The sequence below is a fragment of the Centruroides sculpturatus genome, unplaced genomic scaffold (assembly GCF_000671375.1).
Source record: "Centruroides sculpturatus isolate CEXI.00-Female unplaced genomic scaffold, Cexi_2.0 scaffold1083, whole genome shotgun sequence".
Classification (NCBI taxonomy): Eukaryota; Metazoa; Arthropoda; class Arachnida; order Scorpiones; family Buthidae; genus Centruroides; species Centruroides sculpturatus.
In genome coordinates, this window is record NW_019385252.1 from 225,133 (window position 1) to 246,723 (window position 21,591).

At 28.7% G+C, this 21,591-nt stretch overlaps 1 protein-coding gene across 10 annotated transcripts in view; it reads left to right on the forward strand.

Moving 5' to 3' along the window:
- Window positions 1–21,591, forward strand: part of LOC111636733 (protein Gawky-like) — a 273,290-nt gene that overhangs the window by 195,481 nt on the left and 56,218 nt on the right. For 9 of the 10 annotated variants that reach the window (XM_023382051.1, XM_023382053.1, XM_023382044.1 and 6 more), the window contains 5 exons: window positions 11,018–11,075; window positions 11,981–12,213; window positions 12,371–12,532; window positions 14,364–14,495; window positions 15,245–15,490. In XM_023382051.1, coding sequence (XP_023237819.1) covers window positions 11,018–11,075; window positions 11,981–12,213; window positions 12,371–12,532; window positions 14,364–14,495; window positions 15,245–15,490 — 831 coding nt within the window. The remainder of the gene's footprint in view (window positions 1–11,017; window positions 11,076–11,980; window positions 12,214–12,370; window positions 12,533–14,363; window positions 14,496–15,244; window positions 15,491–21,591) is intronic. The other variant, XM_023382045.1, reaches the window with a different exon arrangement.

Genomic DNA, 21,591 nt, shown 5'->3' on the forward strand with positions numbered 1-21,591 from the left:
AATAATAATTCAGACAAATTAAACTGCATGTATAATACCTAATGTGTGTGAAAAAATACATTATTTTGCAAATTGATATTATTTGGATATTCTATTTTCTATTGTATTTTTAATAGTAATTTAGAAAAGAAAAGTTTTTTATTTTACTTTGGTAATATTCAATGAGATTTGTAAATCAAACAAAAGATTGAGGGGAAAACGTAATAATGAAGAATGAAATTATGCTGCATCTCATTGAAAAATTCCTGAAGTAAAAAGAAAATATAGGAAAGATTTCAAAATTTTGTGTTAAAAGAAAAAGATATATAAAATAATTATATATATAGTTTCTATATGCAAAAATTTTGAGTTTAATTTTTGGAAAAAATTTATAATTATTAATTTGCAAAAATGTTTTTCCAACATAATAAAACTCCATTCAGATGTTAGTTATCGAAAATATTCCTTCAATCTATAATTTTACTTTTAATTTCAAGTGAAAATTGTGTGATTTGTTTAGGATGTCGCTTTTCATTGAATATTTAAAGTGAAATTAAAAGTTTTAAAAATATTTTAAAATTAGAAATGACTAAATTCTACAAGTATATACAAGCACATCTACAATCATATTGCAAGTATAGATAGTATAAACTATTTTGTTTCAAATCAATTCAATAGTTTAAAGTTGCACTCTATTCAAGAAGTTTGCTGACTACTATAAAATAATTTTTATTAAAATGTGATAGGTATTAAACTTGTGGTGTATTTCAAATTACTAACTTTGTTTAGTGTTACATGAATATTATTACTTAAAATATAGTAATTGTCTTATTCATTTGATTTATGTCAAAAATAATTTAAATTTAAGAAATTTCTATATATATAAATAATTTTTTCATTAGAATGAAGTTAATTGACCTCCATTTTCCTAATTATATATATTTTTTCATAGCAATATGTGTGGTTTAATTACAGAAATGGCCTTTTTCATAATCTTTCAGATGTTTGATGCATTTATGAATCCGTCTTTAAATCACCAACATTTCAAATCTATATATTGTAAGATTCAAATAGCACAAATTGTTTAAGCTAATTTTATATTTACTTGATTTCTATTTTAATGAACCAGTCTTTAAAGTATAATGAAAGAAATAAAAAGTAATGAATAGAATGTTTAAAGTTGATTTCAAAAATTTAGCCATCTTTCAAAACATCATATTGCTGTAGTAAAATATATTTGCTGTGTTTGAAGTTTTATAATCAAATTTTTTACTTAAAGTTATATATTTGTACAAGGTGTGTCTGGAAAGTTTGCAAACTTTGCAAATAGAAGTTGTTTGCATTTATCTAGAAGCTAGTCAGTTTTGTTGCCTTTGAAGTAGTCCCCCTCCTGAGTCTATGTACCGAATTCAGCATTTCTGCCATGAAAAGAACACTTCTCAAAATGTTTTTTGGGGATCCTCTGCTAGTAAATATTTTTAATGGCATCAATGGGTTCAAAACAGCAACATTTGAGAGCAGATTTTATTTTGGGAAACAAAAAAAAGCCTGGTGGCCTTTAGTCTGGTGAATTTGGAGATTGGAGAACAAGTGGCATCAAATTCATGACCAAAAATCAGTAGTGTGGACAGGAGCATTGTCGCAATGCTGCTATCTTCAAGCAGTGTCTTTTCATCCTCCCTGCTTCATGAAGACATTTCATCACCTCCAAATGGTATTCCTTATTTGCTGTCTTCTCCTCTGGAAGAAATTCCTGTAGAATGACACCAAAAGAATCAAACAAAACAGTGAGCAATTTCACTGTGATGACTTGCGTTTTGTTTCCACGTCATACCCATAGACACGTCTCATCCCCAGTGATGATGATTTTCATGAAATTTTTATCAGATCTAGTCTGTCTCAGAAGTCTCTACTCAATTGAATTCACAGAAAGAAAATCACAAATGAATGTAACATAACAACAACAAATGATGATAAAACAAACTGCTTTCAGCTGATAATACCAAAAAAAACTTGCTGGTAGAGAGCTGTGAAAGCTGCATTCAGATTCAATTATTGTTGGTGTGTAATTTAAAAAGTATGGGAACTTTCTGGTCAGACCTCATATATATTTCATCATTCATGTTTAATATTTTGATTTAAAGTATAAGAGCATTTGTGGTACCAGCTGCTGTTGGATTTAGACCAATTTTCCCAAATGATATTACCAGATCTTCTCATTGGACTGTTTAAACTCCTTTTCATAAACATTACACCTGCTTAAAATTCTTTAAAAATATTTTGTATGAAATTGCAATATCAGCACTAGCATCAGTTATACTGATTACATTACATTTAATATCAGAAAACTAGTGCAGACACCTAACAACTGCAATTTTTCTGTTTTCTTTAACAATTATTGTCAATTTACAGTTACTAGGTAATTTTATATTTTACTCAAAAGAAGGAATATAGGAAAACTCAATTGAAGAATATTGCTTTCAATCAATAAAAAAATAAATAGTGAGTATTTTATTCTATACTCGTTTGAGTGCAGATTATTATTGACTAAATTAGGGTTGTAATGGCTCTTCCTTTAGTAATGTCCCTTAAATGTAGTAATAGTGGATGGGAAGATTTACTTCCCAGATCTAGAGATTAAGTAGTAATCAGATAGTATAGAAACTTCAATACCCAAAAAAGAAACTTTGTACAGTACCCATTTACTTAAGCAATAATACTTTGTTCGCATCGAGCATTTCAGTCTAGATTGTGACCAAGGGTCGCGACTGTGCTGTGGTGCGACCACTCTCGACCATTTTAATCTTGACTGAAACGAGGTTTAATTGTGATCGACTCGAGAGAGTTCTTGAAACTAGATCCAGTCATAAGAGAGATCCCACAATCCCACATGCATGAGAAAATACAAGATGGCTGCGGAACACGTGTCGGGCTACCAACAGAGAAATAAAAAAAGACATCTGGAGAGATGATGACATCTGTCTATTATTAGATATATAACAAGAAAAAGTATTTATTTCTAACCAAAACTTCCATTTTGTTTGTTGGTGTTCGTGATTTACCGCGTAGTTATGTCAGTTTTATCATCGCATGTAATAGCTGGGTTCTTCTCAAGCAGACTGCCTGTGCGAACAGCACGATGTTCGACTGGCGACAGTCACAATCTAGATTGTAGGTAAATCGAGATCGAAGTCAGTCATGGATTGTGTGCAAACATAGTATAACTCTCTAAAGACCCTATAGCTACAAACAGAATTTATATCATTCATTAAGATCCTTTGATTGATGCACAAAACAGAAATTCATAGACAAAAGTTAATCTACTAAAAGAATTAACCAGAAAGCATGGAATTGATGAATAATTCTTATTTAGTAATTAGTCAACAATCTATATGAACATTGCCTCTTGAATATCAAAAAATCAAATATATGAAAAGATAGTCAGTCTCTATTTCTCTAACACCTTCTCAGTAGTCTCTCAGAATAAAGCTGGAAGAAAGATTATATGAAGAAAATCTTTACATGGAACTTTTCAGTCTTTCAAATTCTTCAAAATGATGATAAGAGATATAACTATGAAGGGTGAATTCTACACTATACCTAGCTATAGAACAATAAGTGATTTGAGTATGTTGGGATAAGGATTTTTTTATACTCTAATGCACCGGCTTCCAGCTTATATTTTTTGTGGAACTCTATCACCTTAGTACAAAATGTTGGCGCACTGACAACTTTTAATGATTTTAGATAAAACAGCAAATAGAAACACAAAAAAATTAATTGGAAAAAAAACAAACAGATATAATGGACGCTGCGAACAATGGACTTTCTGTTTGGCTGTTACATGACTTGAGCAATGGATTGACTGCGAACAATGGACTTTTCGTTCAGCAGTTATGTGAGGCGAACGACGGTCTTTCTGCGAACAAGTCTGAATGATGTTTCCACTTTTTGCCATTGCCAACGACATCTTGCTATTTTTATAATAAATTAGTATTACTAGAATATATTATTAGTAGGCCTATATCTGAAGTACAGAGCTCCCGTTGGGTTCGGCTTGCTCCCTTGTTTATTACGTACATCACCTCATTGCAGGGATTTCTATTTATTCAAGCATTGTGCAAATCATGGCTTGTAAAAAAACAGAAAGGTGATTTCAATTGAAACAAAGCACATCATCATCAGAACGAGTGAAAGTTGACAAAAACTTCCTTGTCAAATGGGGAGAGATTAAGGAGTTTACCAACACTCATTATACAAACAGCTGAGGCCAACAGGATCAATGATGTCTACAATGACACCCTTGCCCGTCATTTCCAACAGGTGTTGAAGAGAGAGAAACAGACCACCTTGGACATGTTTTTCAAGAAGCAAGCTGCTAAAAAACAAAGGATGGAACAAGAAGAGATGACTCTGCAAGCTCCGGTAGCCTCTCCTGAATCTGACTCCGATTAAAAAACAATAAAAAGAGACCTGCTGCAATGTGTAAAAAGTCTGTATCTGTATGAATGTGTGAAGAAAGTGTTCCTCCACGTCCTCCTCACAACATCTGACTACTCAGCATAATTGGTGACTGCTCCATTTTCATTTTTTTTAATGGTACAGTACGGTTATTTTATGCTGTGGAACAAATTATATGTTTTAACATGTATTTCTATGGGAAAATGCGTTTCGTATAACGGACTTTTCACTTAACGGACGTGCACCTGGAACGGATTAAGTACGTTATATGAGGCACCACTGTATTTGCTTTCCATTATTAAATTGAAACTGATCATTAATGTGAAGGGCCAAACTTTTCTTTCAATATTTTAAACAGCACTAGTGTCTGGATTTGTATCTTTGTTGATATCTGTATTTTGGTTCCATTGTCACTATAAACATTTGAAGTACTCGCTACATTTTTCTTAAACTCTTCTATCAGTTGATGCTCCATAGCTTTTTAAGTTGGGGTATACACAGTACTAAAAGCATTATAAATTTATACTATTTCCACTATATTTTGTATGAAAAATACTTAAAATATCACAAAATGATTGCAATGCAAAATTCTAATAATTTTTGACTGATATTTCCACTTATATGCTGCACTGTTGCCCTACAACACACTATAGATGACAGGACATTAAATAACCTTTTGGTGACATGTGATGCTTGTCTGATGCAAGTGTCCCATCACTAGTAAAGTACTGACCACTTCCATCATTAGATACAATAGGCTTGCACTGCAGATATAGATAAATTAAAGCATATTTAATGATTGAATACGTTTTATACGTATATGATTTATACGTTGGATTTTTAAGAGATTTTTAATGATTTTCTAGCTTTAGGTTAGGTTTTACAGTTTCTATGGTTTTCATTATCTTGTCAAACATTATATCATGATTTTGGTTTGTTTAATTACTGATAAATTGGTCCCCCCTGTTTATAAAGCTATAAATAACTCCTGCACATGTATAGGATGTCAGAACTACTACAAAAAGTATACATCACATTCCAAATCTGCATTGGCACATTTATACATCACTAGACTCAACAGATTTTATTGGTGTAACTCTAGGGTTCTACAGAACACAAGTTGGGAACCTCTGCTCTAATGGATTAATGAATATAAAGAAAAACATGGTTTAAACCAATTTCTTGAAAACTGGAAATTGCTGATTTTTTCAAAACATTTAAATTTAAAATATTGCATTATAGAAGTGTCTCATAAAATGATAACTTTGTGTGAACTCTTAATAGCACTTTCATTTCTTTTAATAACAAGTGATTTGGATGGATTTATTGTTTGTTACTACCAAGTTATTTTTTTAAATTTGAAAAAAATGTTGTGTGATTGTACTTGTTAGCAATATAGCAGTATTTCTATTCTTACCTCTTTGAACAAATCATTTTTTTCGTTATTATGTATTAATCTTTCTGGCCATTTTCAAAGATTTTGGGAAAACAGAATCATAAGTTTTCAATACATAGAGCAATTTTTATAAAATGCCTTTAATGTAGAACATATAAGACATTCATTTGAATAACATGTCAAATTTATTGAATTTCTTCATGAAGTTTATTTCAGTTTTAAGATGACGATTGTAGAAAACATGGCAGCACAAATTATTGTACCTTTACATTGTGATTATTGTGCCCATACATTATTTGACTAATTTTTAGATATTTGAAAATTTTTTATTCTTCAAAAACAAGAATGTGTCTAACAAAGCATTTTGTATTGACATTTTTATAAACTAAATATTTTCATTTTGATTAAGTAAACGTCTCTTCAATCCGAAAAAATTCTTCTGGTAGACTACCTCACAGCAAAAAAAAATAAATAAATATTTTCATTTGATTTTTAAAAATAATAATAAAAGATTTATTTGAAGCAGTAGTTTTTAAAATATATTAATCAGAACATAAATAAAAACTTCTGTTTTTATTTAATCTTGTGTGTGTGTGTCTGTAGTAGTTAATGTTGGACTAAGCTTATTTTAATTTGAACAGTTTTTTAAGCTAAGGTCTGCTACTTTTAGCTCTGAAATTGTATGATAAATTAAAAATATGAAATTTCACAAACAATACAGTGGAACCTCATTAATTCAGATTACTGGGAGAGAGACTGTTTTCCTGATTAACTGAAATAATGTGAAAAATAGCACAGAATGCATTAACATTTTTTAGCAAAAAAAAATTGCTATATTTTAATATGTAAAATGAATAAGTCTTCACTTAGTTGTTTCATTATAATATCATTGATATATTTGTAATCATTTACAATTAATAAACGAAAATGGAACGTATCTGTTCCATTTTTGTTTATTAGATCTGATGATGGCCTGTTAATCAGGTTGAAAACATTTACAATTATTATTGTTGAATTTTTTTATAAACAGTAAAATTTTAATTTTATGAGGAAAAAATAAATGCTGGAGGTTGCAAACATAATCAAATTAGAATATAAACAAGATATAATTCAGTTATCATCATTTAGCCTATAGTAACATTGGTTTCATTATATGTTGTTTTGCTTAATGTCACAGTTCCCAAAAACATATTGATAAGTGAGGACTTGCTGCACATCACACTCACTATTGAGTCAAGTCTAAAGCCTAGAGAATTTGTGTGTAGACATTTTCTATTGTGCGTATAGATTTATGAGAGATTGTATTTGCAAATCATCATTTTATATATAAATTAAGTGTTATAAATTCATTTAAAATAGAAGCATTTCTTTGTAAAAAGTTTAATACACAACAAAACTGGGCAGTTATATACAGAAAAAGCACTCTATCTTGTTTCATTTCTTTTTCTTTGTATTTATATAGTTACATATAAAATTTTCTAAGCTCAAATTAATACGAAAGATGTTGGGATAATTATTTAATTTGAAAAATATCTTGTTTTATATATCTGATAGTGAATTTTATAACAAAATGTCAATGTGCAAACTCATTAATATAACATTTAAGATAGTTGTGATGTGTGTGATGGACTTGTTTCTGTTCCATTTAATGCCTTTGAATGAATTTCCTTGGCTAACAATTTGCAAAGATGAATATCTACATATTGTGAATATGCAGATGTTCTCACTTTCAGTTTCCTCTACAGCTTTGTATGTGTTAGTGTTCTTTCATATCCTTCAGCTTCAATTTTAGCAAATTGCTGCTGTTGTCTTCTAATTTGTTTTCAGAATTTACCATTAACATTAAACTGTCTCTGCAATTTCTTCTGTTAAATTGCAAAAATTTGTATTTTCTGCAACTTCCAGCTATGTATCAACATCCTCCAATGTAACCTGTTATCCGTCTTGACATGTTGATCTATAAAAATATTTTTTACATTTGATTGTTTGGTTTCACATCGTTATTCAATAAAAATGGTAAATTCCTGGAAGAAAATGCTGAAGATTTTATCTCTTCTACAGTATGATGGATCTCAATGTGTATGAATGTAAACTCTGAAAAGTTTCTTTCTTCTGTCTTCATGGTTGGCTCTTTAATTACCAGAGCTTCATTTCTTCTTTTTAGTCTTAAATACAAATATAATATCTTGATCCATAGGTTGAATGATAGAAAAGGTATTTAGTGGCAACACATTCACTTAATCTGTCCATTATTGCAACAATTTCTTAGCAACTCGATGAGCTGGAACATTACAAGTAAGATTCTGGCCTTCATTTTTATATGCAGAGGTTCTTAAATGTTCTACTTAATATCTTTTGATTTCTGGCACTATTTTAATGAAACTAATTATCCATAATTCTGTAGTAAACCAAACAATTTTGATTTGTAATTGTGCATTGTCTTTGATCATTTGCAATTTACTTTTTCCCTACAATAATGGGTTTTAGTATTTGGCTTATATCTGCATTTCCACACAAAGTTGACATTCAGATTTTATAATTTTCCATCCAGGACTATTTTTCACCCCCAGACTTACATGCTTTGAGTATTCTTGGATAAAGCTTGCCCAATTCAAACCTGTATTATTGACATTGTACAGGTGGTTTAGCTGTATACTTTCCTACTCAAGATGTTAAAAAAAATTGAAAGAATTTATTAACAACTTCAGCATTAGCACACACTCTTTCCAGAAATTTTTGATATAGCATCTTTGAAATATGAATGCTAGTGTGAACATACTGAAAAATCATTTATTCCTAACCATCAGCTAGTCTTTGTGGCAACATGAATTTCAATTTATCTTCCAGTAATTCATAATTCACTCAAATGTAGTTGTACAAACTACTTGTATACAATTTCATTCAGTGTTTGTTCTTCAAGCATTCTCATTTACTTTGCTTCACTTCTTTTCTTTTTTCACATTAAGTTTTAATACAAATTTTAGAGTAAACTTTTTGGTTTTCTTATACTGATATATTTTATTCCATATTTCACACACACACACACTAACCACAGATATACACATTTTAAAATCTTTTTAATTGAAGGTAATTGTGTGTATGTAGAGAATGTTGTTTGTTGGCATTTTTATACAAAAGGCTTATTTATTATCAACATGTTACCATATTAAATGCTAATTTAACATTTAACCTAGCAAAATAATGAATTTTATGCTTGTGACAGAAAGAACAATCTTTTAGCCATAGCTATAACCAAAATTATTGTATCAAATATATTTCTGTAGCAACTGACTTTTGATGTATGGAACAATAGAGTTGTGATATCTGGTAGTTGATTTCTCTATCACATATTAAATATTACAAAGTCTTTATTTTATTTAAAAACAAATGCAAAACTTTATTAAATTTTTAACTTTGTCACTCTGCTCTAATGTTTGAGTAAAGATGAGTGCACACTTAGGTGGTGTGAGCAGAATTGCATTGGTGTAGATCCACTTGATTGCATTGCACAGACAGATTGAGCATAATTTAAACAAAAAATGAAAGTATTCAGACAAGGCATTTTTTTTCAGTATGAGTAACATTATGAAGAATTATTAGTACTGAGCTGCCTGTTACTGAAGGAGGATGCTATGTATTATATAGTTCTTTACCTGATGCAAAATTATAAAGTTGTCTACTACAGTAAGAGAAATGTGTACAAATGACACTATTCAAAAAATGGCAATTTTTGTTAATGAATGAAGTACCAGGAAGTTTCAGCAGATTGTCATGTGGTTTAGTGACCTTGTCTGTTCAAGGCAGACAGTAGAAATGTTTTCTTGAGAATGCAAGATGGATTTTTTGTTGTGCTACTCCTCCTCAGTTTGCCCACCTGTAGTGTTTGCAGGTCCATAATGTATAATGCATGCAGATTTCTTCCATTTGCTTTGCTCATTCTATTTGCCTTCAAAAGTATAAATTCAAATTCCAAATATAAGTTGAATACTAATAATGAAGTTGTGTGATTCAGTAATGATTTAATATTAAGATACTTTTTACAAAAAGATTTCTATTGATACTGATGAGAATGAATTCAAGAACTAAAGTTAACAGTATTTTCTATTATGGTTTGAAATAATTGTAAATTACTTTATAAAATACAATCAAAAAATATTGGACCTGTCCAAAATAACATAAAAACTCTAATTACAAAGATTTATATAAGGAAAATGTAGTAAAATAATGTATTCTGGCTAATTTCATTCTTCATCTATATCTTATATATGTATGTATGTATCGTATTTATGTTTTAATAACCAAAAAAAAAAAAAGCATTGTGAACTACTAAAATGAAATTATATAATAGTAGTAAAAGTTTTAATGTACTTGATCATTGTCATGATTCTAAATTTTGTGAAAAAGAAAATTTATTATGTAGTTTTAATTGTTTGAACTTTACTCAATAGGCACAGTTTATTAAAAGTTAATAACATTATTGCAATATTTTTGTCAATATAAAAAGATAAGAAAAAAATGCTTAATTCTGGAAACTAAACAAATTTTTATTCAGAAATTGTTTTTGTTCTCTTTCTAAGATGATCAGTTGTGAAAGATTATCAAGGGCATTAGAATACATTCAAAAGAGAACTTTTTCAAATATATTTGTTCTAACATACTTGAATAAGAACAAACAATTAATTATTCTGACATTGTCACAATGCCAAGCTGCACTTTTTGATCATATTTTTAATTTAAAATATATGCTCTCCACCTCAAATTAGTAGTGGCTTACCCCTTTTGCAATAGTCATGCCAGTCATATAACTCCTTTTAGGGGAAAATTTTTGAATTGAAACCATGTAACTTCCATTCTATACCAGAATTTCATATATTGTTAATTGAGGCCTCCTCCCCTAAGCTTTCCAGATCTGGTCTTGAATTTAAAATACCCAACACTGTTCTTGGGATTAAGGAAGGACAGACAGACAACAGTTGAAATTTATAGGTGTACAATTTTTTCAAATTGCAGTCTAGTGAAAATGTTTGAGTAAAAAATTAATTTGGTTTCCAGAACTAAGCATTTTTATCATGTTTTTGAATATGGTGCCAAATTTAGTTGTTATTTATGTTTTAATGTTATAGTAGTAATATTATTATTTAATATTTCTTTTTTGTAATATGTTAAGTTTTATTTGTTTAGAAAGATGATGTGGAAAATGCTCTCAGGAATAATAATATGAATATTGATGATGCATTGGGTAAGTGTAACTTTGAAATTTGTATTGAAATTGTGATCTATTTTTCCGAGTCATCAATTAATATAATCCAAAATCAAAATAAAACTGAATTTTTTGATCATAGTTTTAAGAAAGTGGTAGCTTTCAATATTAGAAATATCAACAACTTTTAATTTCAATTTTTTTTTTTTTACTACTAAAAGATGTTGCAAATGAATTTTGGTGTGTGTAAATTAGCTGAAAAGAGTAATAAAATATTAATGGGTAAGAAAATGTTGACGTATTGAATATGCATTTATATATATAAATATAAATCATGCATCATAAAATTAAAATAGAATCCAGAAAATGTTTAGATTCTTAAGTATTTATCTCATGCTGTAAAAGAAATTCAGAAGTAAATGAAATAAGTATTGGTTCTCATTGTCATTCTTTATATTAAATAAGTAAACGTTTAAAGTTAACATAATTACATACAGGTGGATGAAAAAATGTTACAATATAGAAAAAAAAAATATATCATTTGCAGTGAATTATTTAAACTCTTGCTTGATTTAAATTATCAAACAGATTAGTTATAGAATACTGATTATTTTTGCCTTTGTTTTATTTAAACTTACTAAATATATTTATTGGTAAAACTATAGATTTTTACCATTACTTTTTCTTTTTTGAAGAAAAAAATCATTGAATGCCTAAACTCTTTCCAGTGATAACTACTTATATCATTTGAAAAATATAAATAATTTGATCTGTAAATACAAAATTTAAACTTATTAGTAAAAGAATTAAACTGATGTTTACAGGAACAAATTTTAGTAAATTGTTAAAAAGATGATTGAATTTCTAAAAAGTTTTATAATTTTTCAGTTTATTAAATTGAGAAAATAATATATTAATTTTATAAATATAATTTTTATTTTTAGCTGAGCTGCAAACTCTTTCAACGAGAGAGAACAACACTTTAGATTTGGATAGTTTTGGAGGAAGTGGGCGATGTAAAATGCGTCCTAACATGCCTGAAGAGATCTGTCTTGATCATCCTTTAGTAGATGCCAATTTTGGTCCTGGAAATTTTCATGGGTCTGCAGGATTTCAAGGACAGCAAATACTTGCTCCTGCTTTTGGTGGTGCTCAGACTCTTAAACCACAAGTCAAAGTAATTATTTAATTTTTAAGTTAATTGTTTATACAAAATGTAATAATTGATTACAATAATAAATTATACAAATTTAATAATAAAGTTGTTTTGTTGTTATAGTAATTAAGATTAAAAATATCAAAATAGTTATTAATTATATAATTTAAAATTTTAGCAGGGCTCAGGATTAAACAGCAATACTCCTTCTAGTCTACTTAGCAATGCAGCTTTGGGTGGTCAAGCATCTAGTCTTAATATGGGAAACAGTATTAGTAGCCTGAGTCCTGCTTTAGTGCAAAAGATTCTTCAGCAACATCAACCACCAACATTTAATCCTGTAAGTTTATTTATTTAGTTTAATATTTACAGATAATAAGAATGTCAAAAAAATGAATATTGAAAAAGTGATATTTTTTTTATTAAATTGTTATAATGAGAATCATGGAATTGATATGCAAAAGTCTGACTCAGGCTCTTCAATTTTTAAATATTCTACTCCAATATTGATATCTATTAAAATAATAATGTCTTACAGTATTATTTATCAACATCATGTGAATCATCAGACTCTTTAGATTATAACATATAGTTTGTCTGTGATGAATATTAGTTATACATTAATGGTTTTTTTTTTAATTTCCCAATATTTATTGATTTTACAATGAAAATGTAAATTCAATATTGGTTGTAAGAGTACTATTAAAGAACAAGAAATTATGCACTTAAGAATAAGAGAAAATCATACATTATGAAACTGTTAGAATAGTATATTTCCTTCATTAAGATTGGAATTAGTACACTTTTTATTAACTTTACTATAATCAGGACTGTGGAATCCATCACAGATATTACAGTATTTCTATTACATTTTTAATGATATTTGCAGTTGATGAAATATGAATATAAATTGTTAACTAGTTATTGAGCCACTTACAATTATCATTTTGTATAAGGTGTCCCAGCAAAAAGTTGATTTAATCCTCAATATGTCCTGAACAAATGAAGTTAAACAATATCACTTTCTTTATAAATTGATGCTCTGTTTGTTAGGGTTTAATCCATAGACTTATTTATTTTAGATGTTAGTATGTGAAGTGTTTAATGTCTGCTTTGCAAATCACCACTTTGTGTAATTGCATGCAGAAATTCCTGATGACATGATCACATTTCTGATATAAGTTTGCAAAACTAGAATTACATGGACTCTCAGGTGTTGATGACTTGTTATATGTTATCTTTTATAGTGCCGTACAAAAATAATTGCAAGGATGTCTGGAGACGTTGGTGGCCAGGCATAACCAACATTAAATTTTTTCTGGATAGCAATAAGAAATCACTATCTTTGAATAGTATTAAGAAAATATAAACTTTTGCTGTGTAATGTGTTGCTCCATTCGGCATTAATGATGCTTCCTTAATTTTTAGAACATTTGTCAAAGCTATACTGGTTATTCTGTTTGAATATTGTTTATCTGATAGTCTTGAATAAAGCAGGTAATAGTGCTGTTTTAACATAAAAAGTTCATATTATTCTGTTCATACATCAAGTTTAAAAAAGTAGTTACATAAGGAAAATTGTTTTAATCAAAAATTAATAAAAATCCTTAAATAAATGACATAAAAAGAGAAGTCAAATCAAACTAATTTACTTAGTTGTTTGTTCTTGTTTTCTTTAAAAAAAATAGCCAAAATAACAATTCCAAAATAATACAACCACAATTTTACAGACATTAAAGCCAATGTTAATATTCTTATTCAAAGTAGAATAAGATCATCAGGAGTGTGTATTCAGAAATTTTTATTGAATGCCTCCAAAAAAATCTGGTGAGAACACTGGATGTACTGTATGTATGAAGTTGTAAAAATTTTACCACTATATTCTGTTTAATTTCTGAGATTTATTTTTATGCAAAACTGCATTTGTAGGAATCATTAATAGAAACATTTCTAAGATTGAAATTTAAAATGTAAAATTTTTTACTTTAATTAGAGATTAGTACTTTATACACACACATTTATATAATGCAACTTGGAAATCAATTTAGTGAAAGGAGCCAAATAATTCATTGACATATTTGTAATATTAGTTTCATTTTCCATTTTTTCTGATTTCTTCATAATTATTTTTTCTCGTATTAAAAGTTTTAATTGGTTAATTAATGTTTCAGAGCATGCCACAGAATGCCATAGGTGGTCAAGCAGGTCGAGTAGGTCAGCAAAATTTTCCTTCAGCTGCTCAATTAAGAACCATGTTTCAACAGATACAGATGGCAGTTCAAGCAGGTCATTTAAATCCCCAGGTATTTATATTTAATGTATTTATAAAATATAATTCTGTTAAGTATTTTCAATCTGTTTTAAGAACAAAAGTTCTGTTTGGTATTAGCTGCTAAGTATTAGAGAGGATGCAGCCGACGTTTTCAATGCGAAAACGTGTACATTGGAGTTTCAGCACTGCTTTCCTGTAAGCCTAGAAGTTTGACAATGGCATTTGGAACATCAGTGGAATCATGCTTGATGTTCCAAATGTGATTGTCAAACTTCTAGGCATACAAGAAGGCGGCGCTGAACGTCCAACGTACAACTTTTCGTGATGAAAACGTTGACCACAACCTCTATTATTTATAATAATTTTAAGTTAAATAGTCAAATCTGTATTACTTTTGAATAAAACTTTATGTTTTATTTTAGTTTCCTAATATCAAATTTTTAGCAACAGTTTAAGAAAATAAAAAACTTAAAAGCTAATAATTTTTAAACTGTTTAATCAAGTTTAAAACTGTAATATATTAAATCTGTAATATATTAAATCAAAAATAGATTGCTATTAAAATACAGCTCAGATTTAACTGATTTATTTAACTTCGTTATATCATTTCTTTACCTTTTGTATAAGTATGGCAAATAATTGTTAAAAGTACCTTAATATTAGTTTCTGTTTGAAGTTAACTTATCTTTTAATGTTAATTATTCTAAAAACTGTCAAAGAATGAACTTTTTTAATTTAATCAAATAGATTTTTATAATTTGGCTGTAATTTTTATTTTAGATTTTAAATCATCCACTTGCTCCACAAACATTACAATTACTATTTCAATTGTTACAACAAATTAAAACACTTCATCAGTTGCAGCAGCAGCAACAATTTGTGCAATCACAACATATGGGAAAAACAGGTGGTGGAGGACCAGGAAATCCACTTCAGTTAAATGTGCAAATTACACAAACAAAACAACGAATAGTTAATTTACAAAATCAGATTGCTGCTCAACAAGCCATGTTCCTGAAACAGCAGGTAATATTTTAAAATATGTTTAAAAGCTATTAAATTACATATTGCATTATTATAAAAACTTATCTGATTATAAGACAATTAATATATCACCTGAAATTAATATATTAAGTTTATAAATTAATGTAGTTCTTATTATTAATTGAATACTACATGATATGACAAATCATTAAATTTTTTTCTACATGTTACATATTAGTACACTGATAAAATTGACTTTTTTATAATGACAGTGTCAGCTGGAATTAAACAACAATAATTTTTTAATAATTTTAATACTTAATATATTCCAGTTTTTGCATTTTAAGATCTATGATTATGATTTGCAGTATTCTAAAGTTTTTTTCATTTTATTGAAATTGTTACTTATTAAACCATAAGGAACTTTTTTACTTTCTATCTTAATTTTTCTTATTACAATAAAATATCAGATATTAACAAAACTATTACTTTGTTAATTTAAATAAAATATATTAATATTTCATCTAAAATAAATGAAACTTTGAAGAAGCTAACTTAAACACAAATTATTATTATTTACAATTCATGTCTTTGCCAGTTAATATGTTATCATCAGGTAAGTTTTGTTAATTTATCATTGCTTCATAAGCTATAATTTGTTTCTTGACTACTTGCAAGTATTAATTTATGATTTGGTTAAAGTACGTGAATCATAATAATAATTATGTAGCACCAATTGCTTTTTATAGATATTTCAAAGTAGTATTCTGTTCCATGCTTTATAAATTTATGCCTAAGTATATATTAATTGATAATTTTATTTACATTAAACACAAACCTGTATTTCCTTTTTAATTCATAATTATTTTGTAATTCAAACCTGTATGCATTTTTAGTTCTTAATTATTCATAGATTACTAATATAAATTATTTCTCCAGGAAATTTTTATAATTATAGGAAAAAATATTTATGGATTATATTAGGTTAGTTCACCAAAAACATACTTGTTAAATCAAAGTTGTTATAATTATTGTATTGATACCTTTATCTATGTCAAATTGTTTTCTCATTTATTTTCAAATAAAGTCAGTCCCCAATTTAACCATTGTGATAGCTGAAAATAATGCATAAAAAATAATTTCTGATTCCAAACGGCCAGTCATACTTGATGTAACAACTTAATAGTTAAATGTTAAACATGTTTTAATGGGCAATAAACACATAATATAAATAACAATAACTGATAAATTTATCCATGTTTACCTATAATTCTGGTTCGTATCATTAGCTTAATTAAGCAAAAATGAAACTTTCTGTAAAGTTGTTTGGTGTGGAATATTATTCTAATTTCAATTTTATTAATAATAAAGCAACCTAATAATTAAATAAATAAAAATTAACACTTAAGTAAATCAATTTTACTCAGATTGCAATACTCTCTTGGTATGTTTTGACTTGAATCATTTCTAATCAAATGCTATAAATAAATTTAATATTAAATGTTGATTTGAAGTTCAATATATCTAAATAGAATTGCAGTATTGTGTTACAGTACATATGCGAAGTAACTGCTTACAGTGTCTCTATGTGGTGTTTATATATGCTTAAGCATGGTCTTCAGAAACCATATTGCATTATCATCAATATTTTTTATTTCACTGTAAACCAATTTACAACAAACTTACTATGTGAGTCCTGAAACAGAACTGTCATAAGTCAGATTCTGTCTCTCTGCTGAATTTTTAAAGTCTGTTTTTCTATTTGCATTCTATGTTCTAATTCAATGTAAGATGATTTAGGAAAATAATGCTAAATGTGAAGGCAGTTATTTTATGATTAATTATACAAATTTAAAAATTGGAAAACTATTGGTTTCTATTTCTTAATTTTAGTTATCAAATATTAAATAAATTTTCTATAATCATTAAAAATTTTAAGTATTTGTATATATTAAAATATTTTACATTAAATCTCATTCTCTTTCACACCCAAAATTTTGTTCTGAATTACATTATCAAAATATTTTATGAAATTTAACCTATGAAAAAGTCAGTTTTCAAAAAATATTGTTATCGTTACTTCTCAGTTCATTAGTTTATACAGAATGACTTTTTTTTTTTTATTTTCATTTGGAGTTAATGCTGATAGATATTAGTAAAAGTTTTTAATTTTTATTCAGTTGTGGTTATTTGGTTTGATTGGTTTTATTTTTTGAAAAACAATCAAAACAATATTCTAACAGTGCATTAAACAAACAAAGGTTTCAAAAGTGCTAGACTGGACTTTTGCGCAGATAATAAAATAAATGAAAATTGCTACTAATGTCAAAACCTGAAATAATTATTACGCATAATGCAAAAAAATCTATTTATCAGTAAAAGCCAGAAAATGTACAATCAAAGAAATAATGTTAGAGAAGAACTTGCAAATAAAGATTAATTTATCAAAAAATCAAAACAAATATATACAAAACTTACCCAACAATTGGGGAGTAAGAGTTATAAGATAGTTGTAGCTTAATATCTTCACAAAAACTGACAAGAAAAATATGAAAAAATATTGAAAAAGCACAATGAATTTTACTAATTCATCTAGCCATCACCAAGAAACTGTCATCACTGGAACTGGAAAGCTTTTCACCAATCTTTTTCAATCCTTAGCACCACCTCAGTCGATTCTTCAATTCATCTCCTTATAGTGTGGTTGGGATGACATTACAAGCCTATGCCCACTCAACCCTATTTACATACGTAATCGTTAACATCTCATTCTTTCTAGTAATTGGTTTTGTTAATTCATGTAATCTCCCTTACAAGTAATTCCATAATTGTTTTATGGCATTTTCAATGACAATTTGGGGTGGGAGATCATTCTTTAAATTCATGTGGAAGTCTCCCTCATGATGTAATTTCTGGAAAGTGTCTTTGCAACCAAAAATTATTCAAATTAAGATTTGGAGAATTTGGTAGCTAGGTAGTAGGAAATGCAGAACTAATCACTCTTATCAGTAAAATATTGTCATAGAAACTGCTGCATGCAATATCTGATATGTGGAGGCATTCCATCTTACGTGAAATAGGTTGACTCAAAGAATTGCTGGTGTTGTAGTTGTAGCTATGATTCCATACCAGTTTGTAACTGTAGGTAGGTTCAGTGGAATTGCTAGAAAACCTCTGGGCTGTGTGGAACTGTGAGGCTCTGGACAGGTCCTAACCTAACTGAAATTCACATTGAAATCGTTTATTTTTAAGGACAAAATTATCTTCTATTTTTTCTCAAAAAAAAAAAAAAAAGTATAGAAGTTAGAAATTGTTTTTCTTAATGAAAATGACGTGAACTTTTAAACAATAGAACAATGGAAAAACGAAGATCGACTATCTCCGGATGGGAATCAAATTAAACTTCGATTATGACCTCTCCAGCACTTCCGAAAGGTTTCGAATTGTCACCAGGTGACTAGGATAGACCATCAGAAAGTGGAATTGGAGGAAAACGGATAAAACCTGAGAATTCAAGGATGTGATGGCTTCTTCTCCCAAAAGTTCCAAGTGGCAGATCTATTGTTGTGTGTGTGTCTTGTGCCCATCTTTGTCTCCATCTCCCAACCTCGGATTGACATCTTACCATCAACAGAAGTTGATCCATTGTCCTGGAGTTGTCGAGACATTGATGGAATTAGTCATTCGCGAACCAGGGACACTCCTCCTTAATGGGACTATCTTGGAAAGGAGAGGAAGACCCAGAGACTGCTACTGACGTAGAACTTCCAAGATTGCGGAAATCTTCTAAGCTTCTATCATGTCAAATAAATGGTTTCTTGTAATCATAGTCTGTCTCAATGCCGATCGCCCACTTACGATCCTTTGCGACCGCTCAACTGTTCTGACATTTTTGCACCCTGTCGGCAACCTTACAAAACATTCATAACTGTCAGGTGTTCCCCTCAGAAAATGTGAGTTATGGATGCTCCACATGACCCAGATGCTTTCATACCACAAGATTTTCCATGGCAATGACACATTCATTTCCATTTTGACAAGGAAAGTCAGTCAAGTTCTTTTGTCAATGGCAAGCAACTGCTGATTTTGTTTTGGCTGATATATGTATATAACAATACATAAACTTTCTCAGTACCTTCTACATTGCTGTAAGATATACCAATGGTGTGACACTTCACTTGCACTACTGGTGTCTGCAACATTATTCATTTACTATAGTAACATTTTCACCAGATGTACAGTACTGTTCCTCAAATCAAGTGATCATTCTCTTTGAGACCTTGTGGAGTTAATAGTCCTCAGTGTCAAGAATTTTACCATTGTAAAAATTTAAGTGCAGTCACAGAATTTCCATTGTTTTCATAAAAACTTCATAAATTTTTTTATTTTTTTGTGGCTATTATAGCTGATATGAATGATATTAACATTTTTGGTCATTTTACTTTCCTGATTGAAATTTTACAGGGAGGTTTGTGTAACGGGTATTGATGATGATAAATTTTGGTAGTAAAAGTTGGGATGGGGAGATAGATAGGGTCAGACTTAATGAAGATTTTACTCATTATTGGCATTTACAATTTTTTATAAAACTCAATTTTTACTCTCAGAATTAAGCTTTTTGCCAATTTATAATAGCTAATAGGAGATTTTATTTAGAAAACACTATATTAACAGATAGCCACACACAATTTAGCTTTTTTGCCAGGAAAGTTATGCAATGCATTGCTGGATTTTTATACCTAGAACTTTAACGTAAAGTAAATTGCTTTTTCGTTGGTTGCAATGCCAAAAGGATCATAGTGGCAAGTTTTTTTTACAGAAATGTCTTGTCTTTTGCATGTCTTGAAGTGTCACCATACTTGATAGTCCTGGTCTAATTTTTCTTTAAATAGCATTGAAAAGGGGGTATTTTAATAACAGTCATGCAATTTGTTTATCTGAAAATGTATAAACAGTAATCTGTGAAATTATTTAACAAATTATATTTTCTAATTAGCTTGTCTCTGAAAAATAATAGGGTGAATTATGAGGGGCACTGAAAAGTTGATTTCTTTTCATGATTGAAAAGCAAGATTTGATAAACTGAATACATTTTATTCAACATAATCCCTCTCAGTTCTACTATCTTATTCAAATATTTCTTCAATTTTGTTAACTGCTACAAAATAATCTCCATAAGTTGATCCACAAACTAACACTCCAGTCCCAGTGACTTCCTGACTATATGCAGATCTTTGATAATCAGATCCTATCTTCAGTTCTTATTTTTTCTGTTGCTGAAGTGGGTAGTACAGAATGTGGTTCGTCTGTTACCTCAAAATGACCAATTTGGTATTGTTCTAAATATTTCTTTGCCATTGCAATGAAGGGCAATTTTACTGTAGAGTTGCCAGCATTTGAGTGAATCTCCTGTGCTGCTTTCCCCTGCAAGAACAAGAATTTCATATCCACACACACTTCTCAAAATTGTTATGAATTCTTAATTTATTTATCAATTTTCAAAGCAATTCATTATGAATTAATGTAATTTAAATGAATAAAACATTTCCACTTTTGTTATTAGGAACTTCCCTTTCTCTTAACATTTAAATGGTTTCATTTTTAAAAATTGTACATAGAAATTAATTAGAGTAAAGCTAACCCTATAAATATAATTAATAAACACATAACATATTAAACTAAGTATGGAAATAGTTTATAATACTTATATTATTAATGCTGTAAAGAAAATTATGATTATTTTATGGATAACAGGCACAATAACACAAATGAAATATTTATTATAAACTGATTGTTACTTCAATAGTAATTGTCAATAGATAATTCATCATTATCAGAATTATTTTATATATATTGTTATTTAGGAGTTTTTTATAATATACAAGGATGTAACTAGACGTATTAGATGGGATGGTGTTTCCCACATTAACTCTTCTGTCTCCTCACTAGTTCCCACTGTTATCTGTTCAAGTTTAATTTTAAATACTATAAGAATCAAATGTCATAAGCAGTTGACCACTGGTTGAAACAAAAACAGATACACCATATTCAAAGAGTAGGCTACATGAACAGTTTTTTTTTTTTTTTTTTTTATTTTATTAAAGCACATATGCGTACATAACCAGCACTGCTAGGCATAGCTG